Here is a 17,503-nt window from a genome sequence, read left to right on the forward strand (position 1 = left end):
TTCTGGTTAATATATACAGTACAGTATACCCACTACAAAACATTAGACTACACCACTGGCCACAACCACACACACTTCCCTTTTTATTATAAGTCAGTAGTTAGTGTATGAGCTTTATCCGTGGGAATGTACAGTAAGCATCTGCGTCTCTTATCCACTGCACATCTTTGGCATCTTTGTAGATCATACCTGGTCTGTCCTCTGAAGTCTAAGTAAGTGGTCTTACTTTTATAATAACGAATAATTAATTATTCAGAGAACTAAAGCACTATTTAAAAAAAACTATGCATTGTCCTAAACCAACTGCTGTCCAAACAGTTGTTATAGCTACATAATTCACTTTTTACAGGTGAACTACGTGCCCTACAGGAAGTCATTTGCAGTGCTAAAGATGACCATGGAAATAACACTGAATATATAGAAAGTGTAGCAGCTGTTACTTTTGAAGTTGACTTGGCACCCACTGTTTAAGGTTAACATGCAGTGAAGAGCGTGACCTAATAAAGGGGCATTAACATTACATCCAAGATCTGATGCGCAAGATGTTGTTATGCAGAACCATCTGAGGAGCCGTCATTGAAAATGGTTTGGGAAAAGGCCGGCACTTGGCAGGTAATTGGATAAACCATCTGTCGATCACATACGTACAGCATCATCACACACCTAAACCACGCCAGGAACTGCCAGTGCTCGCAGGACACTGATGTGAGTCAGTTCAGACACAAACGCATTAGGATGGCACATATATTCACATGATCTGAGATTGCTCTCCTGTTTTCCAGTTCTGGAACAATATTGCATCCAAAATATCTGCCTTGATTAATGATACTGTACCTGTTACGGTTTTATTTGTGCATGTTTGGTCCCTTATGTCTCTCTGTCAATGTCTTTGTAAGCTGCAGATATTCTTACTGTTGTCTTTATTATGTCTCCCTCCTTCCAGTCTTTCCTGTTTTTTGGTCCTGGGATGCGTTCTTATGTCTCAGCATATTGTTTGTAATTTGAAAGAGCACCATGTGATGGTGCTCTGCCACCCTGTGTGACTATACTGAATAAAAACATTTGACCGTGAAAAAAAAAACATTAGGATGGAGTGTGACAAGATGATTTTTTGTGATCCCATGATTCTTATGTGATTAAGAATCCTGCTGCAGTGCAATGTAATCAAGTTTGAGTTTACAATCTGAAATATGGTTGTTTACAATGGCGGTAATATATTCCAAGGATCATTGATGTATCATGGACGTGATTCTTTTCTTTAGACAGTGTTTACAATACATCTGCATGTCCAGTCACTTAGATGGAGTTTTACAAGTTAGCAGTTGGATAGTACATCAGGTCCATAGGATTTGATGTGAAATTTTATGCATCAATTTGGAGGGAACCCTTTAACACAACTAAGAAATAGTCAACTTGTTGAGCACCAAGGCATGAATCCCTGCTACTTAAAGTGAGGGTCTAAGGACAGCATGAGTCCTTTGTTGTTCACATTGTCAAGCCTCTTGGAGGCAAATTTGTGACTTGACATACTGGGTTGTATCAATTAAACAGACTTAAAATCTGAACATTCCCTGTACCACAGACAAAGACTGGATACAGTAGCCCAATGTAGGAATGAAGGAAGCCATCACCACAATCACTTTTGTAATCAAACCCACTTTTATTGGTTGACTGCGGGCACAGAAAGCCTGCAGAAGCTCTAGTTGGCATGCAGGGCCTTCCAGCGGGTCAGGGGGCCTCTGCTGGGGATGTACTTCACCCCGCAGCCGTCTGAAATCAGGCGCTTCTCAGCCATCATGTCATCAAAGTCGGTGGCATTGAACTTGGTGAAGCCATACTTCTTGGAAATATGGATCTGAAAGGGAGTACAATGACAGATGTCAGACTTAGGGAGTATGATTACAGGCCAAAAAGCATGGTGAAATGTTACAAAACACATCTGCAAATGGCTAAAATGACTTAAGCCTGTGAAAGGCTCTTGAGAAGCATAATATTTTGTCTCAGTGGTCCCTTAAAGCATTCAGCACCACCCAGCTGAGGACATACACAACCAAAGAGTCACTTTCTGCAACTTTTGCACACCAGAACCGCACAGCAGCGAGACTAGTCGGCTTAATAAGCTGCAGGGATGTACCGTGACAACGTGAGGGATGCACGGTAACCCGGCTGATATTTTCTCTTTTCATGATATTGTTCAACACAAGGAAACCAAGCAACAATTTCCTTTACCTTCTGGCGTCCGGGGAACTTGAACTTGGCTCTGCGCAGAGCTTCCACCACATGCTCCTTGTTCTGGGCCTTGGTACGCACAGACATGATCACCTGACCAATGTTCACACGGGCCACGGTGCCCTGGGGTTTACCGAAAGCACCGCGCATTCCAGTCTGGAGCCTAAGAATCAGAAGATGGAGACCGGAGCAAATGTGACGATTTGGCTCAAAAATATTTAGTAAATCCTTTTTCAATAAGATTACAGTCATTTCAACAGCCCAGTGCAAGAAGGTATAGAGACCCCGACTTAAAAACAGACAGCAATTCTTAATTCCAATGTATCCATTAGAACCTAAAGCAACCATTCACTCACACACACACGACAGATTCTCACCTATCAGCTCCAGCGCAGGACAACATTTTGTTGATGCGGATAACGTGGAAGGGATGCAGGCGCATGCGGATGTGGAAACCATCCTTACCGCAGGTCTTCACCATGTACTTGTTAGCGCAGATACGTGCGGCCTCCAGAGCTACAGGGGGGAGGGGAGAAGAATCAGAATCAAACATTGACATCAGTGCCTCAACTTCAGCTTGCACTGAGACCATAAGAGGACAAGCATCCAGCATTTGCGGATGATTAGTTTTTCTGTTTGCTCACCACCTTTGCCCTTGCTTTTTTAGGGGAGGGTTATTTCTTTTCACAAGTATATCCACTGGTGGATGCATAACACCTCACTTGAATATACCACCAAAGCTTCCAAGGAGCCACAGATTTAGCCACACAGACATGTATAAATACTAGCCAAAACTCCCATAGTAATCTACACATGTACTTGCAAATGTATACTGTACATCTATGCATTTATAGTGTCTGCATTTGATAACATCCAAAAGTAACCCTTTACATGCATACATACATATGCATGTCCACATGCACAATAGAAAGCCCAGTGTAAAAAGACGTCTGAAATGTCTGCATATACAACATATTACATATTCCAAACATCTGTTCAATTCTCCAAGTCGAAGATCCTGATCTTAGAATCTACACAGGGAATAATGCTATCACAGACACATTTGAGAGTTAATCAAATGGAGTAACTCTCAAATGTACTACAACATCTAGTCAGAGACACTCATACCGGTGTGAATACCATCACAGAAAGAGGATTATCAATTATCACTCACTATGGACGGCAATACTATTTTGTCTCAGTGGTCCCTTAAAGCACTCAGCACCACCCAGCTGAGGACATACACAACCACAGAGTTACTGTCTGCAGCCATTGCACACCAGAAACACACTGAAGCACAACTGGTCGGCTTAATAAGCTGCAGGGTTAGCAAGAGCAGATATTTGTGAGGTGTGAATTACTTGGAAGTCAAGGCCCAACGCTGAAGACCTTGAAAGAAGGGAAAAATGAGGGTTTCTCACATTGAGACCAATTTCCATTCTTATTTAGAACGGTTGCTTGCTGTGCTTTCCACAGCAGTGAGAAGAGGTTTGTTTAATTTAGGACTGAAAGTGTCTGAATGTCTACATTTCTGAAGAGAAAATAAAAACTCAAAAAACTTTAGGTCACATGTACATCTATGAATGCTTTTCATTATGCTAACACATCTCCTCCTCGTCCCAAACAGTTATTTATAAAGTGCTGCACAGCTGTGTCTGTCATGTGGAGGTGCTGCATTTATGCGTCACACCACTTGATAAAAGTCATCTCAGTAGGTACACAGGTATTTTCTTTCTCTCCCCGAGGTGCATTTCAAGGGATTTGAAGATCCTCCATGATGGCAGAGGAGGGGACGATTTTCGGGTCACAGGAGGAGAGAGGTTGCGAGGAAGCATTAAGTCAGCATAATGAAAAGCACCCTGTGTGTTTGGTCGTGGCTTCTCACCTTCAGAAGACAGCTGCTCGTACTCATCAGAGACCATGTGGCCACACAGGGGGAACTCATCTACCTTGGCCTTCTTCCTGCCCAAGTCGAAGATCCTGATCTTGGGATCTATACACAAAAGGAAAAAAACAAACAAGTAAAAGCTTTGAAATCATGCAGTCACCTACACATTTGAGAGACTTAATGAGATGGATTCATTTAATAGTCTACGACAACATATAGTCAAAGAGACTTATACCAGTGTGAACAACATCACACACACACACACATAGGGAGAAAGTGGATTATCAATTAAGACTATGGACGGCAATACTATTTTGTCTCAGTGGTCCCTTAAAGCATTCAGCACCACCCAGCTGAGGACATACACAACCACAGAGTTACTGTCTGCAGCCATTGCACACCAGAAACACACTGAAGCACAACTGGTCGGCTTAATAAGCTGCAGGGTTATCAAGAGCTGGTATTTGTGACATGCAATTACTTTGCAGTTAAAGCCCAACAACACTCTGAAAACTTACACTAATACAGTAACGTCACAGCTCAGGCTGTTGTACTGACAGGCAGCTCTACCTGACTCTCTTCATTTTCATTAAAGTTTTTTGGTGAAGTATGAAAGCAGCTTACCAGGCACACCCCTGCAGAAGCGGGACTTGGGGTAGGGCTTGTTCTTGCAGTAACGGTAGCTGTGGAGAGAGAGTTGAATGTAAGAGATCGATAGAGACTTTCAGTGTGCTGTGTTGTTTCTGCAGGTAGACTTTCAAGTAATCCACTGTGTTGACTGCACCTGTACACAAACACACTTATGAAAATAAAACTACACTAAACTATGCATGTCCGCATGAACAATAGAAAGCCCAGTGTAAAAAGACGTCTGAAATGTCTGCACATACAACATATTACATATTCCAAACATCTGTTCTGATCCTGATCTTAGAATCTACACAGGGAATAATGCTATCACAGACACATTTGAGAGTTAATCAAATGGAGTAACTCAAATGTACTACAACATCTAGTCAGAGACACTCATACCGGTGTGAATACCATCACAGAAAGTGGATTATCAATTATCACTCACTATGGACGGCAATACTATTTTGTCTCAGTGGTCCCTTAAAGCACTCAGCACCACCCAGCTGAGGACATACACAACCAAAGAGTTACTGTCTGCAGCCATTGCACACCAGAAACACACTGAAGCACAACTGGTCGGCTTAATAAGCTGCAGGGTTAGCAAGAGCAGATATTTGTGAGGTGTGAATTACTTTGAAGTCAAGGCCCAACACTGAAGACCTTGAAAGAAGGGAAAAATGAGGGCTTCTCACATTGAGACAATTTATAATATATAAATAACGTTACTGGCCAGATAAAAAGAATATCAGCCATATGCTCAAATAACTGAGGGACTTGGGGTAGGGCTTGTTCTTGCAGTAACTGTAGCTGTGGATAACGTTAGTAAATCTATTATCAGGATGCAGGATGGGCATAAAGTCAACATCACAGTCAAGTAATCGCACAGAAGCTGTACATGGATTCTATAACGTTACAAACTGTAGAGGCACCTTTTAGGAGCATCTCTGGGACCAACAGACGTACTGAGAGGGACAAATCACCATTTCTGATGTTTAAGGTGACTGCTCACCATGCTTTCAACTGTCAACCAGTTTTACATTGTAAACTCTGGTAACTTTAATTAAACCCCCCACATTGGATTGTCATAAAGAGCTTTGTGGCTAGAGATACGTTTTGTAACGTTGACGTGCATTTAACGTCACATGAAAACGTTTAAAAGTGGCTAATGTTAGGCTTGAAGTTGACACTAGGATGCTAGCGCTAGCTTAATGCTAACGTTAGCTGAAGTTAGCTCAAGATAGCTCAAGACGCATTCAACAAGCTAACGTTAGCGCTTTCTATCAGTGAAATTGCATTATGACAGTGTGGATAAAGAAAAAAACATTAACTGCATTACACACCATGTAGTAGACACAGTTTACAATATTACAATAACAGTCTAGGTTTAAGACTTGTCGGGATGCTAGCTAGTACAGTGCACATGGTGAGAACCGGAGCCGCTGCCATTTTCCTCTGCGTGCCAGTAAACTGGCCCTGTTCTGAAATGATGCAGGACAGAACTTACCAGCGGGCTGGTCGGCGGCCCATGGTTGCGATCTGTAAATTAACAAATACAAATGTGTTCTTTAGTTAAATCGAGGCCAATATTTACGTAAAATAACTTTAAAACTGTGTATTTTACGGAGAGCCGGAGAAAACACGCTCCCACCACGTACTCACCTAATGGAGGAAAGGAAGATGAAGCGACTTCCGCTTCGTCATATGCCTGTGGGAAAAAAAATATTTACATAATATTCATTAACGTATTATTTTTTCTTCAGCATGTATTTGTAGTGATATAGAAACGTTAATATCACATATATATTTAAATACATCGTTGTAAAAAATCCTTTAATACCAGTTGACAAGCTTCAACGGAATGCTGGGAAGTGTAGTTTTATACTGTCTTATACTAGTCTACTTTAATATCAACTGTACATCCCTGACTTAAATTCTGACTTTTGCTTTAGACAAAGGGCAAAAAGATAAATAGGCTAATAGCCTATAAAATATTTAACCAGTTTGGACCTAACTCTAATATTAACATTTAGTCTACAGTGAAATGTCAAAATGTAAAACAGCCCTCAGCAAAGGTAGAATTGGCCTTTTCTCCATCTCCTTTTCGCAGCAGATTTATTGACTGTCACAACAGTAAAAACAGTTGTGTTGAATTTTAAGTTTTCGGTGGTGGAAGTGGGCTACATTTAATCAATTAAAGTACAATTTTGAGATATGCCAACTTGTTCTTCACTGCTACTTTCTATTCTTAAGAGCTGGCGATGGACTACCAGAGAAACAGGAGAGGAGGAGAGGAGGAGAGGAGGATGAAGGACAGGACAAAATTTAAATAACCCCTCTCCATGACCAGTTGTGGCAGAAGGGCAGCTCGATCAGCCACCGGATCGTCCCACCCAGGTGCAAAACTGAGCACTTCAGGCACTCTTATGTGTCTACTGTCATCAACAGAAGTCGAGACCACAGACTATGAAATCACATAACATGTTAACAATGGCTCAGTTGTATTTAAGTGTAGACCACGACAGTGTGACATTTCAGTGTGAAATGGTCTTCTTCCACCACTGCAAGTTTCCCAGAAACTACTACATTGTGTCGACATGCACAACACCACATCCCTGGAACTGGCGAACCAAAATTGAATACATCTGTTTATAACATAACATTTATAACATATAACACTCCCCACCCTCCCCATCCAGAACGACACAGTGTCCACTGTGGATTCCTTCAGGTTCCTGGGATCAACCATCTCACAGGACCTATAATGGTCTCCCCACATTGACTCTGTCCAGAAAAAAGGCCCAGCAGAGGTTATACTTCCTGCGACAGCTAAGGAAGTTTAATCTGCCTAAGGAGCTGCTGACCACTTTCTACTCAGCCATCATTCAGTCTGTCATCTGCACCTCCATCACTGTCTGGTTTGGGTCAGCCACCAAACGGGACAGGGCCAGACTGCAACGGACAATTAGGGCTGCAGAGAGGATCATTGGAGCTGACCTTCCCTCCATCCAGGACAGGAAAAGGGCAGAAAACTCTCTGCAGACCCCTCACATCCTGGTCACAAACTGTTCTAACTCCTTCCCTCTGGTCAGCGATACAGGGCACTGTTCGCCAAAACCAGCTGACACAGAGACAGCTTCTTTCCCCAAGCAGTCACTCTGTTGAACATTCAGAAATTGCCCCCACCCTTATACTGAACAAAGTCAATCAACACTGTTCTGCTCATCTACCTCATAACAATATTCAATTACTCAACTTAATTACAGTTACAATACTGTTATTAATATATGACCATTGCACTGAACTGCCTTGCACTATATTTATATTTACATCTTAAATCCCAGACTATACTCATATTGCACTAGTCCTTCCCTCTCTTAAATTGTTATTGTATATTTTTTTGTACATTTGTAAATTTTATTGTATTGTTATACTGCATACTTAACAGTATTTTTTTTTTCTTACTGTCCTTTCTGTTTTTTATTCGTTATATGTTAAGTGAGTGTTGTACTTTGAGAGCAAAGATTACCAAAGTCAAATTCCTTATTTGTTTACGCAAACCTGGCCAATAAAGTTGATTCTGATCTGATAATGTCATTAATTGCACTTGTGATTTTGTGCTTTGCCTGCTGTATTCCACCCCCCCCCCTCCCTGTGTCTTGTTGGCTTTCTTGGTTAAGCTCAGGACATATTTTGGTTGAAGCTGGCCCAGAAGCTGCTTCTCATTCTTCTTTCAGCTGGCAAACACCCTGTTTCTTTTTCCTCCCCAGCACTTCCTTCATACATCTGCTTTGCGTTCATTGCCGATGCTGCTGATTCACTCACCTATAGTTTACTTGAGATTATTTGAGAAAACCTTTTTATTTTTAAAGGATAGGTTCACATTTTTCAATTCTGTCTTTTAACAGTAGTCAGGTGCCCGCATGGAGTATTACAGTTCTACTTGAGTCGCTATTCTCTGGACTCATGACTCGCACTGATGACTTGGACTCGAGGATTTATGAAATTGGACTCGGAAGTGCGATGAAGTTTCTGACTACTTTTATGTGTGAAAGGTCATACAAATTTGACATAAGATATTGATATATATTTAGTTTGTAACTGTTTCATGTAAGGGCCAGTGATGACGTACTTGAGTCCTGGACTCGGACTCGAGTCGCTATTCTCTGGACTCGTGACTCTACTCAGACTCGACTTGGACTCTTCTTTGGTGACTCGGAGGGGAGAGCCGGGACGATTGAAACGCGGGACGGATGAAACATTCCAGTTTTCTCCGAGTGCAATGATGATAGACAGACTTCCTTAGGTCAAAACATAGAGCATGTTAACCTCCTTCTATCAGCCAGATATCTTCCTGTTATTTCCTTTTATCACTGAGTTACAGGCGATAAACGAGTTTTGATGGTCCAAAGTAAACTTCATTAGTGGTTACATTTTTTCGATTATTAATGAGTGTTTTTCATTTAAAGGATTGACTACATGCTTATTCAGTAGATCATTTAGTGTTCTCCACAATCCCAGACTTTCATATTGCATGCTTGTTTACATGGAAAGCAAAACAGGTTATAATGGCATATGTCTGTTTCAACCGTCCCGACCTGGCTGTAACTCCATGTATTTTAAGTAAATGCACAAATATCTGTGTTTATACAATAATTTATGGACGTGAGTCATGGAAAAGCAGTTTTAGAAAGATGAAAATATATTTGGACCCCACCAGGTAGGGGGTCGAGTTTTCCCATGTTATCCTATGGAGACTGACGGGCTGTGGGTCGTTAAGGGCACTTATTTGGATGTGCAGTGCCCTAACCCACGTAAAAACCTAGTGAAACGACATTTTCCACAATAGAAACATGATATAAATGGGAAAACTTACTGTTCTAGCTATAACAATGGCAGAATCATCCACAGTGCATGATATTTCAATAACCACTTCATGGTGATGGCGATTATTTGTTAACAGACATTCACGAAGACCCAGCAACAATCTATCTAAAATAACACCTTTTGGGAGTACCATTAATGATATGTAGTAAAATATTGAAGTTGTGGGGAAGTTTATATGGCTTAAACTGTATGTTTCATCCGTCCCCCCATGCTGTTTCAATTGTCCTGGCCAGGAGGGACGAATGAAACATTACACACGTCCCACTTTTGCTGTAATAATTCCTGAATGGTTTTGTTCAAAGCTGAAAATGCAACTGTATTTGACAGATGACAGGTGTAGGTTGCTAGTGACAAAATATTAGCTTTCAGTGCGATATGATCGCTTTGTAAATTACGTTTAATTAAAAAGTATTTCAACTGTCCCGGCTCTTCCCTACTTGATCACTGGGGACTCGAGACTTGACTCGGACTCGACAGTTGGAAACTCGACTCAAACACTGCCTGTGTGTATACATTCAAATTGTTTTTTTCTTGCAGTAATCAGTCCTCCTGATCATACTGCATGGCCATTAAAACATCATTTCCTAACATTTTTCTAATGTAAATGATGGGGTATAAAATACCCCAGTTTGTGGGAAGATGATCATCAGCTGTTTCAAGTGGTTAGCTAATCTTCCAAACTTACAGGTTCATTTTTAAGGGTTTCTAAATTCCCTCCTTGTGTTTCCCTGACAGTGTATCTGTGCTGCTGCAGTGATGGGTTAGTAACACAAAGAGGGACTTTCTTACTACTTATGGTAGGCACCCAACATTAACTTCACATAAACTTTTGAGGATATTTCTGCACACACCGAGGACTGTGGATTTGTCATCCATCTCCTACATTGTATGCACAAATAGGAGGGGATCTTTCAATGGCCAGTATGTATGGAGAAGGATTACAGCAAGTGGAAAAAACTGTTTCAATGCACATATGGGCATCTGACTTTTGTTTTAAGACAAATTTGAAAAATGTGAACCTAAGTCAATCTCTTTTGTGGACTCCCTCCATTTAGATTCAATGAACCGGTATATATTACATATGATGTGTGCCAAAAATCTGCTGTGAACAAAGCCTGCCAGGTAGAGAATAATCCTTATCCCCATCCTCTTGGTAGAAATCCTTTGAGATCGATGAAGATTCCCAATGCACTCTACAAAATGGCCACTAGGTGTCACTATTGTACCATGTATAAACAGCCCCGGCTTCTGTGTGCCCTACTTTGCTAATTCTTAAAAAAGGAACAATGATCTCATATCTAAACTCTTGATAATGCAGAACAAATGTTGCTCTCACACTGGGGAATGTGAGGAATCCTAACCTTGTTCAGATGTCTGTTACAACATCCCTCAACATAACAAGGTTTGTTAAACATCCTCGAGGCCCGTGAGGAATTGTGACGGTTGTTTATGCACCGGTATGTCTAGATCTCATATTGGGTGTCCTCACACCTTTTTGAATTTAGTTTGTGTAAGAAGCTGCTGCTTTTGTCAATTGTTAATTCTCAGTCAACATCAGGTATAGACATCTAGGAATGGACCTGCGTGAATAAAGTAATGGAGTCTACAAACGGATGAATAATATCCTTGTGCAAACACACTCAATTCACCCCAGCCCTGATTAGGAAGTGACAATACACTGCCACTCCTTGGTGAGTGACAGAGTGGATATCTCAGTCAGGAAAGCCTCTGAACTTTTGACTGGGCCTCATGGGAAGGTCAGCTATCTTGTCTTGTCCTTCCGCAAAGTCTGAATCTCCTCCAGACGTTGCTGTGTCTGAGCTAAATCTCACCGAAGGGCAAGAATGACAGTGTGACGATGGAAAGGGAGCAAGGACCAAAAATGGTCCTACAGTATGTGCCTGTTTCTGGTGACCAATGACACACACAGACACACACACAAACAAGGACATGAACACACACACACACACACACACACACACACACACACACACACACACACACACACACACACACACATTACAACAGAAATAGCCTACTAGTTTTCCAGACAAGACCTAAAAGCAGGATTATATAAATCTCCCGTTTAGATCCAGGGACTTGTGTGTGTAACTGTAAAGACATTTGTTTTCTTTACTAATTTGCATGAGCAGGGTAGATAGTGATAAAGTGTTTTTTTTTGACATTTTGGGAAATCCGCTATCGGCTTTCTTGCCGAAAGTTTAATCTTAAATGACAAGCTCAAAACCTCTGTCATGTCTGTAAGCTAAATATAAAGCTAAAGTCAGGAGACTTGAACTAGCTAGCCTATTTCTGCCTCTGTCCAATGAGCATAACACATCTGTTTGATTTGTTTGATCTGTACAAAAACCAAAGTATTAAAACAATTTGTGGTTTTGGGAGTAATGTGTGGATTATTTCTTGGCGGGAGCAATGACTTCCAGGAGTTTTTCCAGGAACAGTAAACGTGATGTTAATTCAAAAGTGAGGCGTTGGTTAGCATATTTTTTTTTAACCTTTGGACAGAACCAGGCTAGCTGTTTCCCCCTGCTTCCAGTCTTAATGCTACGCTAAGCTAACCATCTTTTGTGTCCTAACCATTTAGGTTCAGATTTAGTGTACAGAAATTATCTTTTCATCTTCATATCTCACTCTTGGCAAGAAGGCAAATTAGCCAATCTCCCCAAATGTAAAACTATTTCTTTAAAAGGAATATTCTCAAATCAGAAGGTTACATGGGAAAATCTTCACAGCAATGTGTATCATTTCAAAAATGAATTTGAGGAAGACACTAATGTAATACAGTGTTACATTATTCATTGTAGTCTCCCTATATCCACAAAATGCCTGATTAGTATGCAGATGAAGGTAATAGTAGATTATACTGTATGTGGAAGGTTAAACAAACACACTTCATGATGACAATAATCCTGATGATTAACACAATGACTTTTGATTGGTTTATTCTGTTGCATGCTGCTCTCTTGACAACCTAAAGGAAGAAATTCATCATTGAATTGCTCATAGCTGTCGACCACACCTTCACAACAACACACACAAACCCCAGTGACTAAGGGCGTGGTGACTAACACCAACCTTAAGTGTTACTCTAAAAACGGAAGTGTGTCTGAGAGTGTAATCTTCATGAGAGGGTCAAGGTCTATTCAAAACTACAGAAGCTACAACACCATTTTGTGTCTTCAAAAAAGTGTAAGAGAATGCATGAAGAGATGGGTGGGGTACTATTGTAATGTGGTCGCAGGTTAGTCCCCCCACCCAATAAATGTGAACGACTTGAATTGGTTTCTAAACAGTTTATTTAGTTAATTGCTCTAAAATGCATGAACATACAACATATACCCATATAGGCTCATGAACCATTCATAGGCTACATATAGCTATGAAAAGTAAAGCACTGTAATTTGTGTGTATTCCATGTATTTAAGCTGCATGCACCCCAGTGGTGCTGTAAAACATAGGGCTTTCAAGCTTGCAAGTTCATGTCCCAGGGAGAACACAAGACGTTCATCCAGGAAACGCATGATCGTTTCCCAGGAGCACTAGTGGACCGGTGTTTTAATCCAAACCACAATCTTTTTTCTAATCCTATCTAGTCGTTTAGGTGCCTAAACCAAACTCTCGTCGCCGCATGGTGGTCAACTTTTGTCGGGTAAACTTAACTGCAACGGTCTCTGCAACGAACAGCACCTCACAGCAGTGTTGTAGTCGAGTCACCAACTGTCGAGTCTGAGTCAAGTCTCGAGTCACCAAAGAAGAGTCTGAGTTGAGTCCAAGTCCAGAAAACTTAATCCAACTTCCAAGTCCAATTCCATAAATCCTGTGGCCAGTCCAAGTCGAGTCATGAGTCCAGAGAATAGCCACTCAAGTACTTCATCACTGCCTCATGGTTACAAGTACCCAGCTCACAGTAACCTTTTCTATGCTAAATTTAACTGTAAAGACCAATAAACTTAACTGTCATGTGACGGGTCATCACGGAATCAGCTGGTGGACAGCTAATTTAGTACAATATCATACGAACCCGTTCGTGAGAATGCGTTGACCCCTAAATACCCATAGTCTAAGACATGTACAGGTCTCGAAGCTTCAACTATTAGTGCAACTCAGACGCACATACATTTCATGGAGACATAGACATACAGATATATATATATATATATATATATATATAGAGAGAGAGAGAGAGAGAGAGAGAGAGAGAGAGACATAGACATACAGATATATACATATCTGTATGTCTATGTCTCCACATACAGAAAATAAAAGAAAAGAAATTGCCTACAGCAAAGTATTCTCTGTATGGAGTTGGTGCAACAGGCTCTGACCAGGTTTAGTCCCTGTTTACATTTCAGTCATTTTCTCTGTGTATTGTCTCCACTCTAAACAGTCCAGCTTCTTAGTTACCATACAACACACTTCTAATAGGACCTGGGTAGTGTATGTGTTCATTTCAAAGCTGTTTTAATAAAGTCTTTTCTCAAACAGAACTCAGGCAGCGGCTTTTCAATATATAGGCCTTATACTGAAATGAAAGTCTCATAATAATAATAATAATAATAATAATAATTCATTACATTTATATAGCGCTTTATCATAGACACTCAAAGCGCTTCAGGGGGGAGGACTACTCTCTAACACCACCAATGTGTAGCACCCACCTGGGTGACGCTCACCACACATCAGCTTGGTAGAGAGGGAGGAGAAAACCCACGCAGAAAGGCCCGGGACGACCAGGGTTCGAATCCGGTTTGACTAGCGACCTGTCCAGGGTGTACCCAATCTCTCACCCAATGTCGGCTGGGATGGAGCTTTTTGGCAAAGACGAAGAAGATATATCAGGCCTTGATACACACGTAATGTTTGTTAGTAGATACATTCAGTGTTGGTTTGGGTCTTTTCATCTGATTAGTTGACAATAAGTGGAATCAAACTAAAACAAATATATAGATTCATCCTTCAACTCTCAAAAATCAGGATTTGTCTTGGCTTAGTTGAGACAGAACTCGCTTGAAAGACTTCACTCTTGACTTGAGACTTGTAAGCATAAAACATTCAAGTTTTTACCTGGTGAAATCCAGAAAGAATGAAAAAAAGGACAAGACAATGACAGACAGGGCTTAAATAATCATTCATCCGTCCATTAGCTATACCCGTCCTTACAGTGATGCATTTCATAGCAATTTCAAATGAATCTGTTCTATTACTGGAAGCAGTTAGTTAATCAACAAGTCATGAGACAGTATCTGGAGGATGAAGGATGGCACACAGCTTTTTCTGTTGGAGCTCTGGTGTTCATCAGATTGCGCAACAAGTGAATGTTTTCGCTGAGTGGGCATTTGGTGCCCATATTGTTAATAAGGAAGTGAAAATGAAGCGTTACCACAGAGACCATGGCCAAGGAAAACATAAACAAACAACATATTTGTTATGGTTTCTCTCTCTCTCTCTCTCTCTCTCTCTCTCTCTCTCTCTCTCTCTCTCTATCCATTGAGATTCCTGCACATCACTTCATTAAAGTGGCCTCACACATAAGCAACTGTCATGGCGGTCCACCACCAGGTTGATTGCACCTACTGTTTCTTGGAAAAAATGATACAGACATGGACCTTTTCTCACTACATACATAATGCATAAATGGACCCCAACCATACCTTTATTTCTGACAGTGCACAGTAAAAATGTAGGGCAAGATCTGCCTTGGTGTGCTTTCTCATACATTTAGCAATGTTCAAAGTAAACTGTAGATAGAAAAAGGTATGTACAAAGTTGGTAGAAAAGCTTCTCTTATGTCTCCTGAAATCTGTTGAGACGTGTCTACCCCCGACTCCCAATTTCAATTTCGGTACATTCATGTGTTGCCAAAGCAAAGATAGGGAGTACAAAATAAAAGACATTAAATATAGAATCCAGGCGGAACAAAGGACAGTTAAGACACAGATATGAAATCACCTGAAATGTATAGTATATATAACTATGAATTGTATATGAAATCATGTAATACCACAAAACTTTGATCTCTCCGTCCCATTGTCTGTCTCTCTCTCTCTGCAGGTCATGTCTCTGCAGGTCTGTGTGTCAGGCTCAACTGCCTCAGTAATGAGATCATATGATGTCATGCAGTTCACGCAGGAGCAGCCCTCTGATCTGTCTGGCTGAATGTGTGTGTGTGTGTGTGTGTGTGTGTGTGTGTGTGTGTGTGTGAGAGAGAGAGAGAGAGAGAGAGAAATAAATCAGCTACAGTCATTGTTAATCTAATAAACTAAACATTTTTAAGAATGTAATTCTATAAAGGTAACTTATTTTAGGTTTCTCCTCAGCACTTTCTCTTCTGTCCATTAACTCTGTCTGCATTACTCCCCCAGATGCCCCAGTCTCAGTTCCACAACATCCCTTTGCTCATTTCAACTCAATCTAATTTCATTTCAGATCAAACCCCCATTCAGATATAGTTTCATTTTGAACCCTATCAGTCAAGTAATTCTACAAATCATTCATTCCTCTCTTTCTATAGCCTACACGCTGTTCCTGATTTTTCATTTTGAAACAGCTCCTGTGTGGTTGTACTTAGCAGTGCTTTTGCTAAATACAACTTGTCGCAAAAACATTTTTGGCAGGAAAAAAAAAAAGTCTATGTAAAGAGGTACAATCCAGCGCTGGCAATGATAGATTTACCAAAAAACAACCTTTTAAATCCTACATTTCAAATGTTTAGAATCCATCACTTCATTCATTATTATAGTATTATCAAGCACACAGATAATGGACCCACGAGGCACGACTCAAAAGGTAAAATACAATAGTTTATTTAACAATTACATAAACTCAGCAACAGTGTCCAACAAACAACAGGCAAAAGGGAAAAATCCAGGAGACAGGCAAAGTCCAAAAATCCAGGGAATCCAAAAACAAACAGGAATACGGGGAAACCACTCAAAAGCTGTTCACATGGGAAACAGACGATCGCTCACTGGGGAGAGGGGAAGACAGAACTTAAATATACAACTAAATTAGACACAGGTGCAACACATTAGGGCGGGGACAGGTAATCACACAAGCGGGAAACACCTAACAGGAAGTAAAACAAGACAACACCAGGGAGAACAGAAAACCTTCAAAATAAAACAGGAAGTGGAAAACAAAACAGAAACTGTAAAACAAACGAAAAGGGACAAAACATGACAGTACCCCACCCTTAAAGGCCGACCCCAAACAGCCCAGGATCTCCAGGATGCAACTGGTGGAAGTCCTGAATGAGTTCAGGATCCAGGATATTGCTGGCGGAAACCCAAGATCTCTCCTCAGGCCCGTACCCCTCCCAGTCCACCAGATATTGACGACCCCGTCCCCGTCTCCTGACGGCCAAAAGTTTCTTGACAGTATAGACGGGGCCACCATCGATGATGCGCGGAGGAGGTGGAGCGGGAGTCTCGGGCACCAGCTGACTCTCCCGTACTGGTTTCACTCGACTGACATGAAAAGTAGGATGCACCCTCATGGTCCTGGGAAGTTTCAGTCTCACAGCAACAGGATTAATAACTTTCCTGACAGGGAACGGGGTGCCAACTTACAGCTTTCGACGCAGAGAGGAAGATCCCTGGTTGACAGCCAAACCTACTGCCCCTCCGTGTAGGTAGGAGCCTTAGACCTCCGGCGATCTGCAGACTTCTTGTACTGGGAAGACTTGTGGAGCAGAACTTGTCGTGCCCTGGTCCACGTCCGCTGACAACGGCAAACTAACGCCTGGGCGGATGGCACTCCCACTTCTTGTTCCAGAGCCGCAAAAAGGGTGGTTGGTATCCGTACACACACTGGAATGGAGTGAGGAGTATTGTGGGCGTACTCTATCCA

General features: G+C 41.3%; 1 protein-coding gene and 4 non-coding genes across 5 annotated transcripts; all 5 read right to left on the reverse strand.

The window, feature by feature from the left end:
• Positions 1–1,636: 1,636 nt before the first annotated feature.
• On the reverse strand, positions 1,637–6,408 carry rpl10 (ribosomal protein L10). The gene is made up of 6 exons (XM_031310869.2): positions 6,255–6,408; positions 4,742–4,800; positions 4,115–4,222; positions 2,607–2,745; positions 2,230–2,392; positions 1,637–1,855 (listed from the first exon to the last, which is right to left on the reverse strand). The coding sequence occupies exons 1-6, from the start codon at positions 6,275–6,277 to the stop codon at positions 1,700–1,702; spliced, it is 648 nt and encodes a 215-aa protein (XP_031166729.1). The 5' UTR covers positions 6,278–6,408; the 3' UTR covers positions 1,637–1,699.
• On the reverse strand, positions 1,994–2,126 carry LOC116058936. The gene has a single exon (XR_004107156.1). It is a non-coding gene; the product is annotated as a small nucleolar RNA SNORA70 (small nucleolar RNA).
• On the reverse strand, positions 3,421–3,553 carry LOC116058931. Its single transcript, XR_004107154.1, has one exon. It is a non-coding gene; the product is annotated as a small nucleolar RNA SNORA70 (small nucleolar RNA).
• On the reverse strand, positions 4,430–4,562 carry LOC116058935. Its single transcript, XR_004107155.1, has one exon. It is a non-coding gene; the product is annotated as a small nucleolar RNA SNORA70 (small nucleolar RNA).
• Positions 5,213–5,345, reverse strand: LOC116058928. The gene has a single exon (XR_004107152.1). It is a non-coding gene; the product is annotated as a small nucleolar RNA SNORA70 (small nucleolar RNA).
• Positions 6,409–17,503: the final 11,095 nt, after the last annotated feature.

The sequence above is a fragment of the Sander lucioperca genome, chromosome 12, assembly GCF_008315115.2.
Source record: "Sander lucioperca isolate FBNREF2018 chromosome 12, SLUC_FBN_1.2, whole genome shotgun sequence".
NCBI lineage: Eukaryota > Metazoa > Chordata > Actinopteri > Perciformes > Percidae > Sander > Sander lucioperca.